General features: G+C 40.8%; 1 protein-coding gene across 3 annotated transcripts; it reads left to right on the forward strand.

The window, feature by feature from the left end:
• Nucleotides 1–225: 225 nt before the first annotated feature.
• sfmbt1 (Scm like with four mbt domains 1) lies at nt 226–22,377 on the forward strand. 3 transcript variants are annotated; one of them, XM_022200229.2, is made up of 21 exons: nt 226–361; nt 5,385–5,442; nt 5,533–5,627; nt 6,953–7,196; nt 7,963–8,051; nt 8,809–9,061; nt 10,130–10,227; nt 10,431–10,532; nt 10,747–10,906; nt 11,032–11,114; nt 12,598–12,724; nt 14,141–14,254; nt 14,430–14,472; nt 15,201–15,268; nt 15,382–15,521; nt 17,177–17,286; nt 17,669–17,844; nt 18,540–18,718; nt 18,814–19,038; nt 20,195–20,323; nt 20,511–22,377. In XM_022200229.2, the coding sequence occupies exons 2-21, from the start codon at nt 5,418–5,420 to the stop codon at nt 20,649–20,651; spliced, it is 2,601 nt and encodes an 866-aa protein (XP_022055921.1). In that variant the 5' UTR covers nt 226–361; nt 5,385–5,417; the 3' UTR covers nt 20,652–22,377. The 3 variants fall into 3 exon arrangements, with proteins under 3 accessions (XP_022055921.1, XP_022055923.1, XP_022055922.1); XM_022200231.2 differs by having other exon boundaries at nt 18,588–18,718; XM_022200230.2 differs by having other exon boundaries at nt 15,204–15,268.
• The last annotated feature ends 10 nt before the right edge of the window (nt 22,378–22,387 follow it).

A 22,387-nucleotide genomic window follows, 5' to 3' on the forward strand; every position in this document is an offset into this window, starting at 1 on the left:
GTTGTGTGGTGTTTTATTGTGTGTGTGTGAAGATGGAAGTCAGTGTGATGTAGCCAGGCTCAGAGGCATATAGGCGGCAGAACATGCGCAGTGGCCGTTTGTGCCATATTGGAATGAGGTCGTGAACGAGAAGTGCGTCAAGTTAACGCGAGGCGGCGAGGAGAGACGCGGTTTGACCCTCGACAGGAAAAGCCTCGCGGGTTGTTTAGGCAACGGTTGCAACGCCACTTCCTCTAACCGTCTTATTTTGCAAAGCTCAGCCGGGGTTCCTGCTTCATGTTAGCGCTAGCTTAACGCTGCTACGAGCCAGCAGGCGGAGAGGAACGGCATCTAAAAACCGACTTGGAAAAACTACTTAGCGGTAAGAGGCGAATTTTGCGACTAAATATTCACATGCTCCGTGTTATTTGTCACAAATTGCTAGCGGTGTTTTGTACGCCGGTGGCGCGTTCGCCTTTTTTCCCGTCTCTCAAAAAGAGGTTCGGTCGAGTGTAAGCGCCCTTATTGCTCGTCAGCCTGCTCTCTTATTGCTCAAAGCCGTGACGTTCAGTAACTTGACTCGGACACAGGCGATGTTTCCATGTGTCCACGGAGTCCCACACGGCCGCTACACGCACAGCACCTATGTTTTTATTCACCGGTCGGGTTATTTAGATAATTTTCCCCCAACGGTACGTGTCATGTTGGGCTCAGTGTGAAAGTTAAGGCACTGTAGTGGCTCCCTGCAAAGCCGTCGCGTTGATGGCCCATCTCTGTTTCTGAATGCTGCGGCTCGCCTGGACGAGCGGTGCAATCTTAAGCTAGTTTCACTTCAAGGATTTGTGTGGAAATTTCCATTCATTTGCCCTTGAATAATATATTTATAATATCTTGGGGCTTACATAATGAAGGTTGCTCGACCTCATCCGATTTTTGTTTTGTTTTTTTCAGCTATCGCCAAACAGGCTACATTAACTATTTGCTATTTCTTTCGCCATTAAATAAAAAGCTGATACACATTGGATTATGCCCGCCATGTTATTGTTATTCTGGAGTTGTTATATTCCACGTTGCACTTAATGCAAACCTAGCAGCTATTCTTCTGGCCCTTAACTTCCCTATTGTGCAACTTGAGGGATCCGCTGGCAGCGCAGCTCCGGTTGACGTGCCCCTATGCAATGACAACCCGCAACTGAGTGAAGCAGCTCAATGAAATTATTCAAGAAAACGTGCCATTTTTCCATCTGCATGCTCAGTCTGGAGTTGTTGGACAGGTTTGCTGGTTTTTCATCCACTGAGCAGGCCAACTTTAATTAGTGCAGCCCTTTGTGTTGCCAACTGTAATGTTCATATTACAGAAGTTGAGGTTTTGTGGAAAATACATCGCGATATTTAGGGTTTTTTTGCGACATTTATTGTGATAACAAGCATTTTTCACTACATGACTCTATTGGGAACTAATAGATCCTTGTAGAATGATTGGGGAGGTTTTGCAGGGGAATGCATCTCAAAAATGAAAATAATGTTTAAAAAAAAGCTAAAAACATGTAAATGACTTTTTTTTTAAAGTGTTAGTTGTTTGGAGCCTTTCTTGTGTCATCTCTCAGAGCTTTGTGATGCTCATTTAAACAGATTTATGTCGTCTCATGCCAACAAAGTGCCTGTTTTTGATCAACGTTATCCTTTCTGTGCCCGAAATACTTCCGTACAATTGATGCTGTGTTGCTTTTTACGACTAAAATCGTCCTTTTCAGGGTTTCCCTCTTGTCCCTGGCTCATTATATTGTGCACATGTGGTGCCTGCATGTCAACAAACTCTGTGTATCCAAGGAGCCTTAAATCAAAGTGAACTATGTTGTCAGAAGATAGACTTCTCTTGTGTCGAGCTGCAGAAAAAAGAAAGTTGTAGCATGATGTGTTTGAGTTTTACTCTTGAACAGGCATATATCATGATATTTGTGCTGAAATGATAAAGCATTTGGCGTTTTTAAAATCGCCATGTAAGGTGCAGTCCTGATGGGTGCAACCTGCTTCTCAATCATTCATGTTTTTTTTAAATCACGTTTGTGTTAAGAGGAGTTTAAACCTGCTTCAACATTTAAAGGGCCATCTAACATGAATTTCAACAAGCAAACTATTTCTCTGATGACCTTTGACCCTAATGAACTGTAAACCAGATGCTGTTGGTGTTGTGTACCAAAGACACATCAGTCGTGGTTTTGCAACTATTTTAGTGCAAAGCAGAAGAGGGCAATTTTGTTTGTGATGCTCACAGTTGCAAAAAATACACTTGAAATATATAGCAGAAGCACGTCTTTGCATAAATAATGCCACGTTTAATTAATATAATGCACAGATTTGACTGTAAACAGTTTTTATTGGGATCTATCTGGTAAAAAGTGTTGAAAAATGACATCTGGGGAGAGTTGGGTACTTAGAGTTGGGTGGTCACATTTCCCATAGAGACGTGTTGCTGTTGAATATGTTCCTGTTAACACCATAAATGAAACTTGAGTAATTTCCTTTGTATTGAATTGAAGGCGTCCATTGAGCCACAAAACCAAAAACACGACCTGCATGTTTGTTAACGTATACCGGAACGGTGGTGTCACAAATATGCAAATAATAAAGAAAAAAAAGACATGAGAGGTTATGGATTTTTTATATTATTTTTCTATCTTTCATTACAGTTTGGTTAAGTGCAGTTAATCTATCTCTGTGCATTTTTCTGTCTGGGAACAGAGCTTTAGACGATAGGTCATTTTTTTCAGGGTTGATATCAGTGTTGATTATTAGAAATCAAAGACCCAATACCTGTTATTTGGAACCGATATCAAAATTTAGAACAACAAACTCTGACGCAAAACTTTGTTGAAGTATATGTCAGGCTAGTGATATTGTTTTTGTACCTTGTTTTCCGCTACATTACTGCTTATGATGTAAAGTCATCCTCTGATGGTCAGCAGATGCAAGTAAGAGGTGTTTGGGGAAATGTTTCACTAGAAGTTGATTCTGTTTTGTAGAAAATCTGTAATGCCTGTAAAAATCTACTTTGTCAGGTTGTGTTTCCCGGCGAGAAAGGCTTTATTAGAAATGCTCAACGGCATGCTAAGTGCTGATGAGACTATGATTCGGTAAGTGCTGATAAAGAGGATGCAGTGAGGATCTTGGTTGTCTCGGAGTGCTTGTTTGTGTGTGTGTGTGTGTGTACATCGGCGTGGGTGTGCGCTCGTTTGGCCCTTTCTCTTTCAGGTTCAGTCAGACTCTCTGGTGGCAGAAAGATTCAGGCAGACTGCTGCGAGCTGTGGTCCACGCTGGCCACTTACTGTATATGAAACAGGGGAAGTTGCTTTTCTTCCTGTCTGCTTGTACGAGCCGAGGCCGTGCTGCAGAAAGCCCCACCACCTCATGCGTCAGAGCAGAGCATGAAAGCTTTTCTTTTGAAATTTTGTACAAAGATAGATGCCAGAAGTGTTGCAAGCAATATACCACTTAGAAACGGCACTCAAACAAAGGCGCTGTTTTATTTGGTTGATTTATCTTGTTTGAGCTGCATCCAAAATGTAGAGAAGTGAAAGTGAAATTCATTTAGACAGAGGCCCATGATTTTGGAGGCACTGAAGGTGCAAAATATGATTAAATTAAATCCCTTCCTCCTTCATAATATGTGAGCTTAGCATCAGGAGTTAGACTATAGCTTCTTAACTTCAAGTCTGTATTTCTGCTCCTATCTGCACTGCTCTTTTTTTGTGTTTTTCCTCTCTTGTGTTAAGAGTTTGACCCCCCTCTCCCGGGACAATGAGGCCTTCTGGTGTATGTGTGTGTTGGAGGGAGAAAGAGGGAAGAAAGACAGGGGGAGTCTGGGGCAGGGTCACGGGTGAAAGGCGGCGCTGATCCCAGGCGGAGCGCGGGGGTCGCAGTGGCAGTCCAGCGGTCGGGAGGGGGGTGGCTTCTGATGGTTTTTAATAGAGACGTCAGATGTGACAAAGACGGGCCTGACAGGGCGGCTGAATGGAGCTGCAGTGACAGAGCAGCTCTCCTCAGCATCCCATACAGCACGCTCTCCTCCCTCGTCACGCCCAGCGCTCCCCTTATCCCTCATTCACACCACCTCTCTTGTTGCATTAACTTTATTTCATCTGCTTCTCACAATGTCGTGGGTCAGTCTCATGTGTCACAGTTTGACGTGTATGTCCACATTCACGTCAGGGGAGGGAAAAAAGGCACACGGTTATTAAAAAAAGAGGAGTTTCACAAGTAGAAGTGAGGCTGCGTGAGATTAGCGTAGTTTCATATATTTTCCAGCTATCACATACCATCTGGTGTGTTACTTAGGTGGTAAGTCTAGGACCAGATAGAAGCACTTTGAATATTAATGTTGTAACTTCAGCAACGATTTGGCAGCTCTATTATCAAGACCCGGCAGTCCTTGATTTTTAGAACGACTGAGAGATTCAAACAAATGCAAATTCATTCCTTTTTGGCCTTGGAGCAGAGTTTGCAAATGAACGCTGTTGGATTTTGTTTGTCTTCAGTCTGCAGTTTGACCCTGTGGTGCAGGTTGTTCTGCCCACAAGATAGTGTCATGATTTTAATTATCTGTAGCTGTGGCTGCCATATTGTTTGCTGATAGATGTGAGCTACAGTACAGTATGCTGTACTGTAGGTATGTGAGCCAGCAAGAGGAAGCCTTAGTGACTGTTTCCAGCTCTTTGTATGACACTTTGCTGATACATTTTTGCTTGTGCACTGCTGAACAGGCTGTTATACAGCACCAGAGCTACCTGTCACATCTTAGTGTGGTTAATGTTGAGCTCTACAGATAGTCACGGTTGTAATAGTGTGCGACAGATGACTGTGAATAAGGGTGTTAAGTGCAATACTTCACATTCTGATTTGAAGATATTTTCTTCTGCTTATGGCCAGACTTTTGGACTAGATGTCATCCAAAGACTGTTTTTTTTTTTGTTATTGTTGCAGAGCCAGTACTGATTATGTTATTATATCAGTTGTTACCATTTAAGGGCACCTATTGCCTTTATTTGGAACCGATATGAATTTGTAGTAAAAATGAAAATCTCAAACTGCAAATCAAAACTTTGTTGAAATGCTGTTGTTTAATTCAAAGAGAACTTTTCAACACTTTTCCTTCAGTATTGACAGGCCATCACTTGTCATGTGTAACCAATCATTGAGTGCAGTGGGCGGGACTTTGCTCGAGATCACATAGTTGGAATTACAAGTAGAGAGAGGTGGTCGCACTGGAGGCAAAGTAGTCCAATTTTAAAAGAATTCAACACAGGATTTGGTTATTTTATAAAAGATACAGATAATCTGGATACCGGATCTGGTAATATTTTGGACCACTCACTGATTCATATCGCTCCCCCTCTGTACCTTTCCAGAACTCCTAGTCGTGGCCTTGAGGGGGCACCAGCATGAGCCAGGAGACGCTGGAGTCTGGTAAGAACTGAACAGCTGTGTGAAATGAGTAAGATAAAATGCTGGAGAGCAGATCGGAAAAGAAAAACTGTGTTTGTGCGTGCCTTCCAGATGGAGACTCTGCTCAGGATGTACCTGACTTTAACTGGGACGATTACTTGGAGGAGACCGGAGCTGTTTCTGTGCCCCACCACAGCTTCAAACATGTGAGTGACAAACTTCACAGCCAGCACACATCACTGGATAAGCTTTTACTGGCTGTTCATAATCGATTACTAGACTTCTGTGTAAAAATCCTTACAAACTGTCTATTGAATCTGAAAACATACTCGTATGTTTGGAATGTGTTAGCTAATGTAGTCCCTAGTCATCTGTAAATAAGCTCCTACAAACACCTTCAGCAGCATCCATTTATGTACACAGAAGTCACTGTAGTGTCACCGCTTCTACAGTTTTAGCACATGAGTTGCAAGCTGGTGTGCAGGTTCAGTGTTTCCCCCACAATTAGATTCTGTTTGGCTTTAACTGACTGTGAAGGAGCAGGGAGGCACACTCATGCTTTCCTAAATTATTGAATAATCCTACGTATTAGGTTCTCCATTGCAAATAATTTATTTGCAAATACTTTATGGCCAATGAATAATAATTAGTGTAGGCCCCATGGAGAACTGGGGTGTGACATGGGTCCAGAGGGCCTTTGTTGTGGAAAGGGAGCAACTTTCTTTAATCAGTTCTAAATTGTGTATATAGGCCTAAATTTTAGAAAAACGGCTATGCAAATGTTGTGTACTGTGTTTGCTGCACCAGAAAAGGATGTAAAGGCCCGGTACATGCAGTGTTGTGATGGTATGCATCTGCCTCTATAGCACTGTAGAGTTGTCCCAGACAGTATTAGCTCAAGGAAAGACCTAAAAGCAGAGATCTTCCTACCGTAGTTAGATGCAGTGGATCTGGCACACTAGGCTGCTTCCATGGTTATAATAATCTAATTAAAGAGTTTGTCTGTGAGCAAACAGCTGCATGTTAAGAACGTCAATAAACTAACTTAACAGAGTCAACCTAAAGGCATCAGTTTTGAACAGAGGTCTTCATGATGCTGAACATTCGTGAATTACGGATTGATTCTATTCAGAAATTCAGCCGGCTGTCTCCTGAGCGGGGAAAAGCCAACAACAGTCCTTCCTCCCGCGCATGTTTTGATTCGGAGTGTGGACGGAGAGGAGGGGCTGTTCACAGACAGGTCTATTGTGAGTGTGTTTGAGAGAGAGAGGAGAGGGGTGGTGCAACTCTACAATTAAATAAGATTTTACCCATTGTAAAGAGTAAAAAAAAAAATCAATATGTGGCGCTCAATGTTGATATTTGTGGCAAGCGGCCACAAATAAATCAATGAATGGGGAACACTAAAGATTTATTCAGAATAAAAGTCCTGTCTTTTCTTTTGTGCACTTCTGTTTTTGTGTAACCATCTGTAGAACACAAATTGAAATGTAGTGTAACTGAAAGTTTTCATTGGACTTCTCTGTCTCAGGTGGACCAGGGCCTGCAGACGGGACTGACTCCTGGCATGAAGCTGGAGGTCTGTGTGCGCTCTGAGGCCGACAACCCGTACTGGGTGGCAAACATCATCACCACATGTGGTCAACTGCTGCTGCTACGCTACGAGGGATACCAGGACGACCGCCGTGCCGACTTCTGGTGTGACATCATGACAGCAGACCTTCACACTCTGGGCTGGAGCCGGCAGCACGGCAAGAGCATGAGGCCCCCTGAGGGTGAGGCATGGCGGCGACTGATATGGTGCTTTTTTTTTGAGTTGTAGGAAGCATAGTTAGAGGATCAACCAGGAAAAATTCCAAATATTAACCGTTCTTCTTAAATGGTGATGATTTATATTTTTGGTAGGAATTTTAAGAACTCTATTTTAGGGATTTCCGCCTTTTTATGGGAATGCCTCTGGGGCAGATCCTGTGGTTGGACAGGCTCTGCAGTCAGAGGACACATAGTTTCTTTCTGTGCACATGATGTCAAAATGTAATTTAATGGTCGAGCTCAACTAAGTAATTGCATCATGTGCAGCATTTCAAATTATGGATATTTCTGTTCTCCTGATATGCTGCTGCCACAGCTGCCCACAGGTGTAACTCTTGGGTTTCCCCTCTCATGTTCTAGTTAAATGAAAAATCATTATGTCTGAAAGTAGATAATCTCGCCATTGAAATAATTAGACTTTTTTAATGTTGTTATTTTAATTAATGGTGGCCAAATTATCACTTAGACACCTGCAAGTATGTTAACTTGTTAGAATAAAGAATTGTCATTAAACAACACACCTGAACAGCTGAGACACTCGATTTTCTCTTTCAGGGTGTGATGGAGGACACAAATGCAAGTTGTTTATAACATGAAAGTCTTTCTACATGAAAAGTATCTTATAATATTCCTTATTTTGGAGCTGATGCTGTGATTCAAGGCAGTCTTAAGAACCTTCTGGTTGTTTCGTGTATAAGCTAAACGGTGCATGTGAATTATCCACCTCAGGTGTGCGTGAGAAGCATCAGGACTGGGAGGCTCTGCTGGAAAAGGCCTTGGCTGAGGAGTGCAGCGTGCCTGCCAACCTGCTGGAATTGGTAAGACGGGGATACGAGAGGCTGTCCTTTTTAGAATCTACTCACACTCAGGGTGTGTGGGGCGTTAGCCTTTTTTTCAAGACTGTCTGTGCCAAGAACAATTTCTTCTGTCAGTGTAGATTTGATTCATTTTAAAAGACATAAGATTGTTGAGATTTTCACAATCAAGTCAGACTTTTCCAATTATTGTTTATGTGGTGAGACAAGTTCAATAAATACAACTAACCTGAGGAAACCACTGAGTTGACTGTTTATATACCCTGAGGTGATCTCTGCAGTCTCAACATGTGCACATGCAGACAGACTTTTTTGTTTTGCTGTAGTTCTCTATTTATTTGTATTTTACCTACAATATAGATTTAAATCTCTAAGCATTTACTATGTTTTTAATGCCGGTATTTAAATGGCAAATTGTAGTAAAAAAGCTGAAAATGTCCTAACTAAATAAGATTTTAGATCTGTTATAAAGTCTGGCAGGATGCATGACGTCTAAAGTCTACAAAGTACAAGTCTCTGAGCTTTTGTTTACACCACCAAGGCTGTGCTGCTGAAAGCAAATTCGCTGAAGGAACAGCCTGAAAAATTCTTCAGAGCCATTAGTTAGCTTTCAGTCACTGAGCTTCAGTTCTGCCACTTAGTCATGCAGCACATTCTCTCCAGTACAAATTCCTCTCCTTGCTGTGGCGCGCGTTCATCTGTGTTTGTGTGAGTGTGTGAGCTGTCCGCTTCGTATTTACCACCCCTCACCCTCTTCCAGCCCCAGCGTGGTCGAGACCCAGTGGAGCTTCTGTGTGCCGGCTGCCATGTGGAGCTCCAGGACAGCGTTGACCCGGGGCTGGCCTGGGCTGCTGAGGTGGAGGAGAACGTCGGAGGAAGGCTGAAGCTCCGCCTCGTAGGCACCGAGGGCCTCCCAGACACACCCGCAACCCTCTGGCTCTTTTATCTCCACCCACGCCTCCACCCACCCGGCTGGGCCAAAGAGCACAGCTGCACCCTCAGGCCTCCTTCAGGTCAGTGCTACTGACATGGGTCAGGTTTTATATATAGAAGGAAAGGAAGAAAGGAGAATTGATTTGTACATGTCCATGTTTACTACCAAAGCAGACGTGAGTAATAGTTCAGATCTAAGGGCACATGAAGAATTCACATGGATGCATGTTTAATTATCTAGCATAACTCTATTATTGCCCATTACATGGTTTCCATTGTGTTGAAACTCTGAATCAGAACTTATGTTTTGTTACTAGTCATAATTAGAAAAATAAGTATTTGTCACATTATCTGAGTTTTCCAATTCTTTGACAACTTCATGCTTATGAAATACAAGAGACTAATATTCAAAAAGTAATAGTATCCCACTAGACCTTGAAATTAATTTCCATGCAGGATTAGATAAATCATTGTTTTCAGGACAACAATCTGCTTGTACTCTTTAGGTGAATAAAGTTTAGTAATTTACAAGCTGTAAGAAGCACCAGAGGCTGTAAGTCTCAACTGACACAGCTGATCTACCTTATGTACCACTGCAGCTTTAGCCTTATTGATATTTAATACTATGCTTTATGGCAAAAATGTAGTTTCTTCGTAACGGCATACTGCTTTGGAAAGGTAATAACAGAGTGCAATGAGCAGTAAAAGTGGTCTAAACGAGAGTAAATTTTTAGGTGGACCTTTTAATCCTTTAATAATAGAATATGGAAGATAAAAGGCGTTTTTGTAGGTTATGAAAGGTAATAATTTATGTTCAACCTTATTAATGCTGCTCATTGTCTTGTTTATAAAGTGGTTTGGAACCTAGTGTTCTGTGATAAGAAGCTCGTGTTTTGTTGTTGCAGAACTGTGCAGGGCAGGATTGATTTTTTTTCTCTTTTTTTGGCTTGTTTAATTAACTGTGGGAACTTTTTGGAGGTCTAGACCAAAGAACAATCTGAAAAACAGGCTGTGTTTTGCCGAGTGCAAGAATGTAGTTTCAGTTATTCAAATAAAAAGCATGTCCTTGATAATCAGACTATCCTGCAGTCGTCAGGAAGTCAAGTTTTGCTCTTCTCAGCTGATTTATGTGCATTTGTTTGTTTCAGACCTGTTGGCACTACGGACTGAGGAGGAGTGGGAGGAGGTGAGACAGAGGATCAGTGAACTGCCTCAGGATGAAGCTCTGACTGCAGAGTTCACAAAGGTACTGTCAACAGTGCTCTTATCTGTTCTCATTCCTGACCTGAACGTTTCACTGTTTATTCACCAGTTTAGATTTTGGTAATTATGTGTTAAGCAAAGAGTTTGGTGACGCTCTCCTCTGAACTGGATGCTGAAACATTCATGTGATCAGGGCTTTTGAAAATGACTCCACATACGTGTGCTTGTGTGTGTTGTTTGTTTCAGGATCAGCCTGCCATTTCTGCTCATTGTTTCAAGGAAGGGATGAAACTGGAGGCTGTTGACCCTGCTGCTCCTATTTCCATCAGACCCGCCACTGTCACCAAGGTAACAGACTTTCCTATCAAATCTGGTTCTCCTACGCTGCAATGTTGTTTTTCCTCCCAGTTGTTGTTTATTTGCCTTAGTTGTTAATATTTTCTATATTGATTGCCAAACTGTTTGTAACTCAGTTGGTTTTAAAAATGATGAAATTGTGTCTGGCCTCAAACGGTACTTGACAATGTCTGGGTGTCCCAAAACGACCTCCTCTGTACTTCAGGTGTTCAGTGAGCAGTATTTCCTGGTGACCATGGACGACCTTTGTGGTATTGAGGAGTCAGAAGGTGCTGGTCGTTCTTTCCTGTGTCACAGAGACAGTCTAGGGATCTTCCCTGCTCAGTGGAGCCTGAAAAATGGGCTCCCCCTCAGCCCCCCACCAGGTTTGAGCTGTCACATATCTCTTTATCATAACTTAATATCAGAATGTTAGTGATACCAGTAATTCGATCCTTCATACTCTCTCAATCTGAGCTCACTTCTCTCTTTTTATTTGTATCATATGCAGGATACCAGGGTCCTGACTTTGACTGGGCAGATTACCTGAAACAGTGTGAGGCCGAGGCGGCTCCTCAGCATTGCTTCCCAACTGTAAGTCAGCCTCCACTGGACCATCCTTTATGTAAAACCTACCACCAGAGGCTTTTCCAACCCACACCAACCAGCAAAACAACCGTTAAATGTGTTTTTTGTACGTGGTTATTATACCATGTTGTTGTGAAAGCTGTGTCCACAAGCAGCGGGCCTGTATGAATCAATTCAAGTTTCAAGATTATTCGAACCCAGTCAGAGCCAAAAAGTCACTCTTCTTGCTAGAGCTTCGTTATGCAAGCAGCAGTTCAGGCTACTAAACATTTAAACTCTTTGTATACAGGTGCCACCTCTGCATGATTGAAGGTCAAATGCAGGACCAAATAATTTCCAATTGTCATAAAGTTGACAGTATTCCTCTGAGAGATGTAAGCCTAAAATGCACAATATTAGTTTCCTGCGTACTTCTTGTATGAACAACTTCACATATCGATGGGTTTGGTGCAGCAAGATACCAGTGTTACTACAGTAGCACGAGGGTAATCAGGAATTGAAAACACCTCAGTTCAATGTTTCAGTACAAAGTTTCTCTACTGCAGATGCGTGAGCATCACTGCTGGAAGAATTATTTGGTTCTATCTGCAGTTTTATATCTTTTGAAACTATAGCCTATATTCATCATTATGACATACTGTAGCTGTCTGAACCAAATAGCTTTTCAATGGAAACTCCTTTAGAAGTATCATAGTAGCTTCTACATATGCAAAAGATTTTCCAGGTATTTCTGAAACGTCAAGCACAGTGAACCTTTTAGTTCAGTCAAAATCATATTGCAATTATTTTGCAGATGTGTGATATGAAAAACTGTTTGAATGAAAAGTGGTTGAGGGTTTTTTGTTGTTGTTGTTCTGTACCAAACTATTATAATTCTTTTGCATCTGCATAATATGATTTGCAGGCTGGGGCGTCTCTAAAGACCACAATGTTTCATTTGTAATGGTAATCTGTGCCGCAATTGACCTCTTATCAAAAAAAAACTTCAACTCCTGCAATTTAAATATTGCTAACTACTGCCTAGCTAAGTGTTTTCACTTTCTATAGGTAGCAAATTAATCAAATTAAACTAAAGATTTAAACAAAGTAGCTCCTGATGCAGTTGGTTGTTTTTAACCTGTTACATTCCTCTGGTGGTACTTTCAGTAAAGTGCTGCTTTATTTGATGGTGTGTAACTGGTAGCTTTGGTCACTACACTTTATAAGCATCTTGCCCAACTCTGCTTATGTTTTTCTTTCCAATACAGTCAGAAGTATTTTCCACAGCAACATGCCTGTCATAAATGACAAAAAGTGGGAAAAGAGGTTTTACCGATGTGATTGACAGTGTAATCGAAATAGTGGCGATGAAAACATGTCCCTACTGAGTGATGGGGATGTAATCTGGCGAACCACTGTGACTTTTCTCTCTCTTATGTTGTCATGGACAAATTTCACACCGAGAAAAAACATCCTCTGGTGTGAAACAGCTCTTTCTGTTTACCTGCAGGAGCAGTGTGACCACAGCTTTAAAGAGGCCATGAAACTTGAGGCCGTCAACCCGCTGTCACCTGAGCACATTCACGTGGCTACAGTCACCAGGGTCAAAGGGCAATACATTTGGCTCAGCCTGGAAGGTGAGACAGAAACTGAATGAATGTGTTTACTTTAGTGGAAGAAAGTAGACAAAAATTAACAAGTAAAATCTCCTTGCATCTCTACAATACATAACATGTGGAGAATGAACCTATTTCATCAGTCGCCTTTCTTTCTTTCTTTCTTTCTTTCTTTCTTTCTTTCTTTCTTTCTTTCTTCCTTCCACTGTTTTGAGAAGAAAGCACTGAAATATACACATAAATTAGAGCATTTTTCACTGATTCATAAGCATAATTATTGTTGTCATACACTTCAAACACAACATCTTATAATGTACACTTAAAGCACTCAAAAAATAAACTATTCTACCATTGTAGTTGACTGTTTTGACCAAATAGCTGGAGTTAAAGTGAAGAAAAACATTCTTTGTAAAATGCAGTACATTTTCACATCTAAAAATCACATAAAACTGCTACAAGATTGACAAAAAGATGTGAACTGACTAATAATTTTGCAATGAGTAATGCATTTGATTAGTGGTGCAACGGATCACTAAACTCACTGATCGGATCGGTCCTCAGATCAAGAGTCACGGATCGGATCATTTTTCGGATCAGCATGTCTATGACATATACACATATGTCAAAAATATTCGGAGCTTGTCTCTTCCCTTTGCCTTCGGCCCACTTCGGCTCATCCCGTTGTGTTTGGCTCATCTCGGCTCCTCCGTCCGTGTTTGTAAACACCACCCGAATGGCCAAGTTGCTGCCGACTCTGACGTCACGCTTCACTTCGTTGCATAACCTCAAGACAAGATGCTGAGGACCTCCGCTGTTTGGGAATTCTTCAGTTTAACTGAATTCAAAACAAAGGCAAAATTTGGACCCAAGACCAGACAAACGGATCCGAATATTCGGGCCGTCTCCGCCACAAGCAGCAACCCCCGCTGCCGCCGCGGCCCCCCAGGCCATCTCCGCCACAAGCCCCGCTCCCACTCCCCGGTCGGACGTTATGGGACGGAACGAATATTTGGATATTCGTCTTTAATAGGGCCCGAATATTCGGAAGCCAGAAACCACTATTTGGGCCAGCCCTACTCGCCATGTCTGCTCTCTTCCTTTCTCCGCTCGCCACAAGCTGCGTGCAGACGGAGCACAACTTTTTTTTTTCTTTTTTTTTTCCAGAAATCGATCCGCGGGTCATGTGTGTCTCAATCCGATGACGTCGATCCGAACGGATCACGGATCAATGATGATCCGTTGCACCACTACATTTGATCATAAAGGGAATTACTATAGTACAAAACACACCTTTAAAATATATCACATATTGTTACTGTTAAGGGATAATGATACCACTCCTGTGCCCATGTAAGAATGAAGTCTGCAGCATCTTTACCATTGCTGACAATGTGTAGGCAGTGCTTTTTTAATATGTGTGTGTATATGGTTTTATAGGTCTGAAACAGCCCATGCCAGAGCTGATAGTTCATGTGGACTCCCTCGACATCTTCCCCGTCAGCTGGTGTGAAACAAACGGCTATCCACTCGTCTACCCCATCAAGCCCTCAGGTATACAACATGAGTCATCGCTGTGGACTCCCATGGCCTGTGCACGGCTGCTTTAATGAGACTGTTACTAAAGCACTGACTAACATAATGCAATCCTTACTTCACCCTGATCTAGAATAAGTGGCACAGTGTAATAGCATGACTGAGCACACATTAGTCTCTCCTTGTTTTTCAGTTGAGAAAGAGAGGAAGATTGCTGTGGTGCAGCCAGAGAAACAGTGAGTATTAATGGAGAGGTGGTGATTGGTTTATTGCTGTAAATGGATCAAGTCCTCACAAATATGATAAATTTAAAATCGGCTTGTCTGATCTACAAAGTTTTACACTCCCTCGCTCCTCCACCCCTGAAGGTTTTTTATTAAAAGTACGAGTTATGATGATAATGTCAGAACCACAAGAGCAATGAGCAGAGGCGATTTGGCGATACCTCATAGAAACACCACATTTGGTCGAATGGCCTTGTCTGTTCGGGGTGGGCATTTTTGGAATAGTCTACCAGTAACGTTAAGAGACTGTCCTACGTATAATTCTTTTAAGGCCAAATTAAAGGATTGGCTTTTGTCTAAACAGGAATGTGCACATTATTGAGTACCTTAGACTGTTGTATATTATGTCCAGGGGAAAACGTCTGTATATTGTGTTGTAGGTGAGCATGTAGAGTGAATGTTTTATAGAGGACGAATGTTGGAGATATGAGTGAAATATTATATTGACTACTTATTTTAATGTAAATACATTTATATGTTTTTCTTCTTCCCTGACCCTGTCCCGTGGGACTACAGATGGAAATTAGCCTGTAGGCTATAATCTGGCATGTTTACTTTCATGTTTTTTTTTCATGTCTGTTCATTAACATGCATTGTCCCAATCAAATAAATAAAGAAAAAAAAAAAAAAAAAAGTCCAACAGCCTTTCAACACTAAACTCAATTTTCATCACTTTACAGCAGAACTCCACCCAAGTCTTCATCACCCGACACTGTCAGGCAGCAGATGGCAAACCAGTCAGAGACAGGTGAGCACGTCTCAGGTCTTAGGATCCTAAACTGTGGTTCATTCTGTTTTCTGACTGACTGTGTTGTCTGCGGTTGCTCCATCATTTGTATCTCTTTTTGTGAACCTGTACAGGGCAGGGCAACGGGAAGTACTGCTGTCCCAAGATCTACTTCAACCATCGTTGTTTCTCAGGGCCTTATCTTAACAAGGGACGCATCGCTGAGCTGCCTCAGTTTATTGGCCCTGGAAACTGTGTCCTTGTACTCAAAGAGGTGAGAAGGCTCCTACTGCTGTTAACTGTATGAATATCCCAATCCGTAAACACAAACATGAAGGCTGATGGTAATAGACTGAGTCAGATATTTTAGTCAGGCTGGTGTCATACCTTTGAAGAGCGATGCCAGCAGGTCAGTCAGTCGGTTCATCACTTTGAGCCAAACTGAAATATGTCCACAGTTAAATGGAAATGCAATTCATTGTCCCCAGAGACTAAACATTTAGTTGTTTTTTTTCCAATGTACTTCTCCCTGTGTAGTATGGTGAATTATTGAATTCCATCTAAGTAATTTCAAGGTCTAAATAAGAATGTGGGAACATATTAGTGTTGCTTGACATTTGCCCTCATTCTGTTTTATAAAATAAAATATTCTGAGTTTCTACAAATAAATCAGTCATACAAGCATTTTTCATGGCATCCAGTGCAGTTCAAATGTTGCTGCTCTGCCACAGGTGCCTCATAACACTACCAAATCCAGACATCTGAGACAAAATGACTTTGAAAGAAAATGTGGTACACTATGACAACATTCAATCTATTCTACATTCTCAGGAGTTCTACTGATAATTTTGCAATTCTCAAGCACTTTCCTCCTATAGGGTTTAACCACATATATAAATACACATATACAGTGATGTGGTAATCAGAAAATGAAATTGACTATCTTTTCTGTGTAAGGACATCATCATTTTATGGCTGCATTCACCATGGAGACAGTGATTAACAAGACTGCAGTGACGCTGTAAAAATTCAATTAAAATAAATTATTCCACCCTTTTCAGCTAATTTTCAGTTCTTGTACATAAATGACACTAAAGTATATTGGGGAGGACAATAGCACAAAAATATTCTTTTACCGGTAATATGTTAAGGGAAAACAATACATGTGTAGGCAGCACATCTCCTTTTAGAAGAGATGTTATTTTTCTTCTTTCACGCTGTGCATTGAACCTATCTTTGAGCTGTACGAGCCACAGTATTCAGAGCTGCAATCTCCTGGAAATTACTTGGCAACCTTACTACACAGAATGTAGCCTACATGGTAACGGTTGGATATTAAAAACCCTTATGTACGTGTAGCTCTTTGTAGTCAGCTGTCAGATATGGTCTGAAAAATCCACTGAGGACTCTGGGGAATGTATTGGAACTTTGGCTTTGTTTTATGACCAAATGCCTGCAAAATTTATGCTCTGACATGTAAAGTTTAGTGAAATTTGTGTTTAGTTCTAATTGGTATAAGTTAAGCATGCTCACTAATATGCAGCACATTGTAAACATAAAGGCTTCAGCTTGTTTATCAGGGTGAACACTGCTGGGTCAAAGTCACAGAGCTGCTAATTTGGTTGTGGACCCTTAGTATAATAGCTTGGATGATTGTATTTTATTTCAAAATGTACTTAAAATACACGAAATCATGGTTATCTGCTAACTGGCACACTTTGTAGACAATATAAACCACACTAAAGGCCACTAGTATACTTTGATTGACTTTTACACATTAAAAGTAAAGACACAAAACTTGTCTCATGGTGATTATGGAGCTTTGATGTCATTACGCAATAAATAACACTCTTCAAGAATTAAAGTCCCACTCCCCGAACCTGCAGATAACCTCAAATTGTTGCATTTCTTCTCACATCTTGTTTTCAGGTTTTAACTCTGCTGATAAACTCGGCATACAAGCCCAGTCGTGTGCTGAGGGAGCTGCAGCTGGACCAGGAGAGCCGCTGGCAAGGCCATGGAGAGACACTCAAAGCCAAGTGAGGAGAAACACCATTTAATCCTCAGCTCTTTAGAAAACCTGCAGGAATAGTACAAGTGTTCACAGCTGGCCTATTTGAGGGCACATGCTGCATTAAAAACATACTTGAAGCACAAATAGAAATAGATATCTGCACACTGCAACCCAGCACAGTCTCCTGATCCTTGACTGCAGCTATGATGTAGCCGACAGCATCTTACTTTACTTTTGAAAGAGACCTTGCTGGTCGTAGCCTTTTTACATCACCTGTGAACATAATAAAAAGAAAGTGGAAATAGTCACATTCATTTTGCTGTTTTGTTTTTGAAGGATTATCATTTATTCAAATATGAAAGATTTATCATTATTTGTTCCCTGTTCAACATTGCTTTAAACATCAGGTACAAGGGGAAGAGTTACCGAGCCACTGTGGAAATTGTTCGAACTGCAGACCGTGTGGCAGACTTCTGTAGGAAAACCTGCATTAAGCTAGAGTGCTGCCCAAACCTGTTTGGACCTCGCATGGTTCTGGAGCGCTGCTCGGAGAACTGCTCTGTGCTCACCAAGACCAAATACAGTAGGTGGTTCTATGTAACTAAAAGGTCATTGAGATTTAGTTATCAAATACTCATGGGTAGCTGCAGTCTTACCAAAAGAGGCAATGGACCTAATAAAAAAAAAAGCATCCATTTTTCATTGCATAGGAATCAGTATACCTAATCAGTTATTCTAGACATATTTGAAAATTGTTCTTGTTTAGCATAAAGCTTATTCGTTTTTTTATATTTGTGTTGCTAATGAATAGAAATCATCAGTGGTTACATAAATGCTCTCTTGAATCCAACTATTCTGTTAAGCACGGTGATACAGCTTCAGATTTACTAATTGCAATAATCTTTGGCGGGCACTGGATAAGCAGGCATGGTTGGCAGAAAATGTGCTATAATTGGCCTCTTTCATTTTGTGCTAAACTGTTTTGTCGGCACAAAGTCCCAGATTTGTTGATATGTTTACTGCAGCTGCGCCTCAGTGTTGGGGTTAAGAAACTGATGCAATTTGATAGCAACAGACAAGGGATTACTTTTCTTTTGACTTTTTTCGTGTCAGTCAGACCACCTGAACAGCCCACTTATCAATGCTTCTCCTGTAGAGAATATTAAAGAATACACACATTAAAATGTAATTAATTTCCACCTATCTCAGTGATTTAATACAGTCTATTAGGTATGTCAGATACAACATTACACAGAAGGTTTGATGTCTGTTCACCAGCATATTACTATGGAAAGAAGAAGAGTAAACGTGTCGGCCGTCCACCAGGAGGCCATTCCAATCTGGAGGGTGGAGTGAAGAGAAGAGGGCGGAGGAGGAAGAGGAGGAAGCAGCTCTTTGTCCATAAGAAGAGACGCTCTTCAGCCTCTGTGGACAACACACCTGCTGGGTCTCCACAGGTATAAGACACATGGAAATTTTCTGCATTTACCGTGATATTAAATGATGCTTCCCTTTGTGTTAACTGTTTGTTGTCTGTATCTTTGGCTCACAGGGCAGTGGAGAAGAAGAAGATTTAGATGAAGATGACTCCTTGAGTGAAGATTCTGGCTCTGAGTTGCAAGACGACCTACAGGATGATTCTGAACAGTCGGTCAGTAAATCTCAGCCCACCACTCCGTCCCCTTCCCCACCGGCAACACCCAGGCCGACACGTAGGCGACGGAAACCGCGTTCACCCTCATTCTCTGACGATGAAAACCGCCCACCGTCACCAAAGGTAATGAAAATTACAAAGAAAACGCAACTTTTGCAATATTTCTGGTTAATGTTTCCAGGCAGTGTATCTCTAAATCGCACACACCTATTAAAAAATCATTTTCTTTTGTTCTTGTTTTTCACCCTGCCGCTTTGGTCATATATAATTGCCTTCCTTTTATTAACATTGCATTTTAACCCTCTGCAGCCCAAGCACTTTGTATTTTGTGGGCTCATTTTTCACAGCAGCTTAAAGTTGTGTGCATTTATAAATGCAACAGAACAATTTCTAGAATCAGGCAGAACTTAAAAATGTGTTTTATGCAATTTAACAAAATTATCATGCCATTAATCACTAAAACTGAAAGTTGAATTTCTTTTTATTCCGTTTCCAAAAATAAAAAATACTGGAATCAAAATCTGCAACATTTTCTCAGGTGCCCATAAGCGTTGCCAAAACTGAAACAAAAAAAAAAAATTACTGGCTCCACATACAATAGATACTTAATGACTTTGTATATTTGCCTCTTATTTGCCATGTGTAAACACAGCCAGAGGTTCAGCAAAGTTCTGTAGAAAATTCCCTGAATTTTTTTCATGTGACTTTTTATTGCGGCTCAGACACTCACGACTTCTCAAATGCTCCACAGATTGTAAATTTTTTTGTATTCTTTACAGAATCTGGTGAGTGCAAACTGTTTATTTTTGGTGGATTTTTAAATAAGACATGTAGAAAAGCTGATTTTAATTCAATAAAGTTGAACATCCAACAATTCTCTTTCCTTTTTTGCAGTTACTGGCTGGTAAATGGTGATTTTGAGTGGTTTAAAAAAACAAACAAACATGTCTTTCAAACCTGCTGGGGGGTTATGTAGTTCAGAGGGTTAATAACATTTTGAATCATGTTTCCACTACATTACACTTGGTCTCATTATTCTGCTTCAAGGAAACAAAATGATTTCCAACTGCTTCACTGTTTCACTGTGACCTTTAAACCTTTTTTAACAGCTTCCGAGGAAATCAGTGAAACTCAAACAGCCAGTATTTCTTTTATGAATATTTAGGTCTGATACCCTTCTCACCATCAATCATAAGGGTTAAACTGAGCTGTGAGCATTTCCACTTTGGCGGGGAGATCTGAGTTTATGTTTGACTTTCCCTTATCTGTGTGTTTGTAGACGTCAAAGGCTGAGCCTCCTCAGAAGTTGTGTTTGGACACCAGCCCCCTGGAGTGGAGCGTTACTGATGTGGTTCGCTTCATCAGGACCACTGACTGTGCACCTCTTGCAAGGATTTTCTTGGATCAGGTAAAAAATGCTCACAGCTGTAATGGACATGGCCACACAGAATGAGAGCTCACTCTACTGCAATAAGTGCATCATACACTTGTATCCACGGTGAGAAATCGAAGCATTTTACCAGCTCTAGGCAGTTAAGTAAAAAACAACCCGCTTATCGAAACTGCATCTCATATGAACTCGTGTGTGTTTGCAGGAGATTGATGGACAGGCGCTACTGCTGCTGAACCTCCCAACAGTGCAGGAGTGCATGGACCTGAAGCTGGGACCGGCCATCAAGCTGTGCCACCACATCGAAAGGGTCAAGCTGGCATTTTATCAACAGTTTGCCACGTAGCTGACGGGGAAAGAACACGGGACGATACTGCATCCTGTTCTTTGAAAATAATCCTGTGAAAAGCAATGCATTTTCCCATTTTGACTTTTCTAACACTGGATATCCTTTAGAATCCTACATTTACCACATCCTGTCGGACAGGCGTGAACATAAGAGGCAAAGCAGTGTAACCTGATCCTCGAAAAAACAAGCCACAAAGGAGAGGGTCAAACACACTTCATGTGCTTTTTCGGAGAGACTAAAGAGAAGATTGAACAGGAGGAATTCAAGGCGCTTTGAAGACACAAATAAGTGTGAATAACAGATAAGCATAAATGCCTTAATAAAATACATCCTATTTTGATGTAAAATCAAATCATTGTCAAGGATTTGCTTTAAAGTTGAAACAGGTTGGTCTCTAGCCATGTTTTAATTAAGGCTTTTGACTTGTTTGTGTTTTTTGAATCCCTTAAGTTTCTCCTCTTATGTTTTCATTAAGCGTGACTGAGCACCATTGCTTCAACTCTGCTGGTCCATCCATTCAAAATTTCCAACCTGCCTGGCTGTCTTTAAGGAAATACCTCTGAATCAAAGCTTTTTACGTGACAAACTCGATCCCAGAATATTTGGCCTCTGCCGGTCAACATTTACTATCATCTCTGGAGCTTCAATGAGGTGGACTTGCTTCCTAATCTGGTGACTACTGGCTCAAGTGTAATTTCATTGAAAAGGTGTTCAATATTTGCAGTGGAAATGACTGCGTGGGCCACTTAGATTTAAGCTCTTGAAAGAACTTTTTTTTTTAAAGAAAATGTACATGACTGCATAAACTCCAAGCTGTGCCCCCGAATATTAACACACTAAGCCCTTTGCCCTGTGGTCTCTACTTGGAAGAGACTTGTTCATATTCTTAAAAAGATGTTTTGGCCCATCAGTTAAGTGAAGACAAAGGTAACTGGTTGTCAAAAATCAAAAGAAGTTGCACACAATCAGTACTGATGCGACAAATAGACAAGAAAATACTGGTTTGCATTAAATTTAGTTGTGAGCATTGACATGTCCGAAGATCATTTGCAAATGTTTAGTTGAAATACTTGATTTCAAATTACAGTAACATAAAGGGGGCACTGATCTGAAGAGACCAAATTGCTTTTTTGTTCCAGTTTCTACGTTATGTAAAATGAGTTTACAGTTCGAAGGTTCTGTAATGCAAGCACAAGCAAAAGCATGTACTGTATGATGGTAAGCAATTATAACAGTGCATGTTTGTATATAGTGTAAATAATGAAATATCTTCTAGTGCAACAGGGTGATTCGAAAGAAAAAAATATATTGAGTAATAAACTTTCTGCATAGTGTGTAAATGCCCAAAATACACAGTATATTTGCACAGAATAGGCCTCAACTTTAACCTATGATTAAAATAAATTCAGCTACAGTTGATTGAGCCATTTTATATTGAGTCATTGTAAGAGGTAATGATGAATTGGCAGTTTTAAAGCAAGAAGATATTCTTAAAATGCTTTTGTAAATCTTTTTTTCCCTCTGTTTACCAGTTCATGTAGTGTGGTTTGCTGTAGTGTGCTTTGTTTTGTGTGACAAAAAAAAAAAAAACTTCTTTGTTTCCTAATTTGCTTATAGTTTCCAAAAAGCATTGACTTTTATTTCTTGTTTGGAGAGTATCATTGCTATTTAAAAAGAACACTGCAATAAAATAAAATAAAATAAAAACAAAAAAAACGATTAACTATTAAATC

This window comes from Acanthochromis polyacanthus, chromosome 5, assembly GCF_021347895.1.
Source record: "Acanthochromis polyacanthus isolate Apoly-LR-REF ecotype Palm Island chromosome 5, KAUST_Apoly_ChrSc, whole genome shotgun sequence".
Lineage (NCBI taxonomy): Eukaryota > Metazoa > Chordata > Actinopteri > Pomacentridae > Acanthochromis > Acanthochromis polyacanthus.

Coding starts and splice junctions, on each gene's coding strand:
- sfmbt1 (XM_022200229.2), top strand. CDS start 5,418: ATGAGCCAGGAGACGCTGGAGTCTG. Junction 11,115..12,597: donor CTCAGCATTGCTTCCCAACT/GTAAGTCAGCCT, acceptor GTTTACCTGCAG/GAGCAGTGTGACCACAGCTT. Junction 12,725..14,140: donor CATTTGGCTCAGCCTGGAAG/GTGAGACAGAAA, acceptor ATGGTTTTATAG/GTCTGAAACAGCCCATGCCA.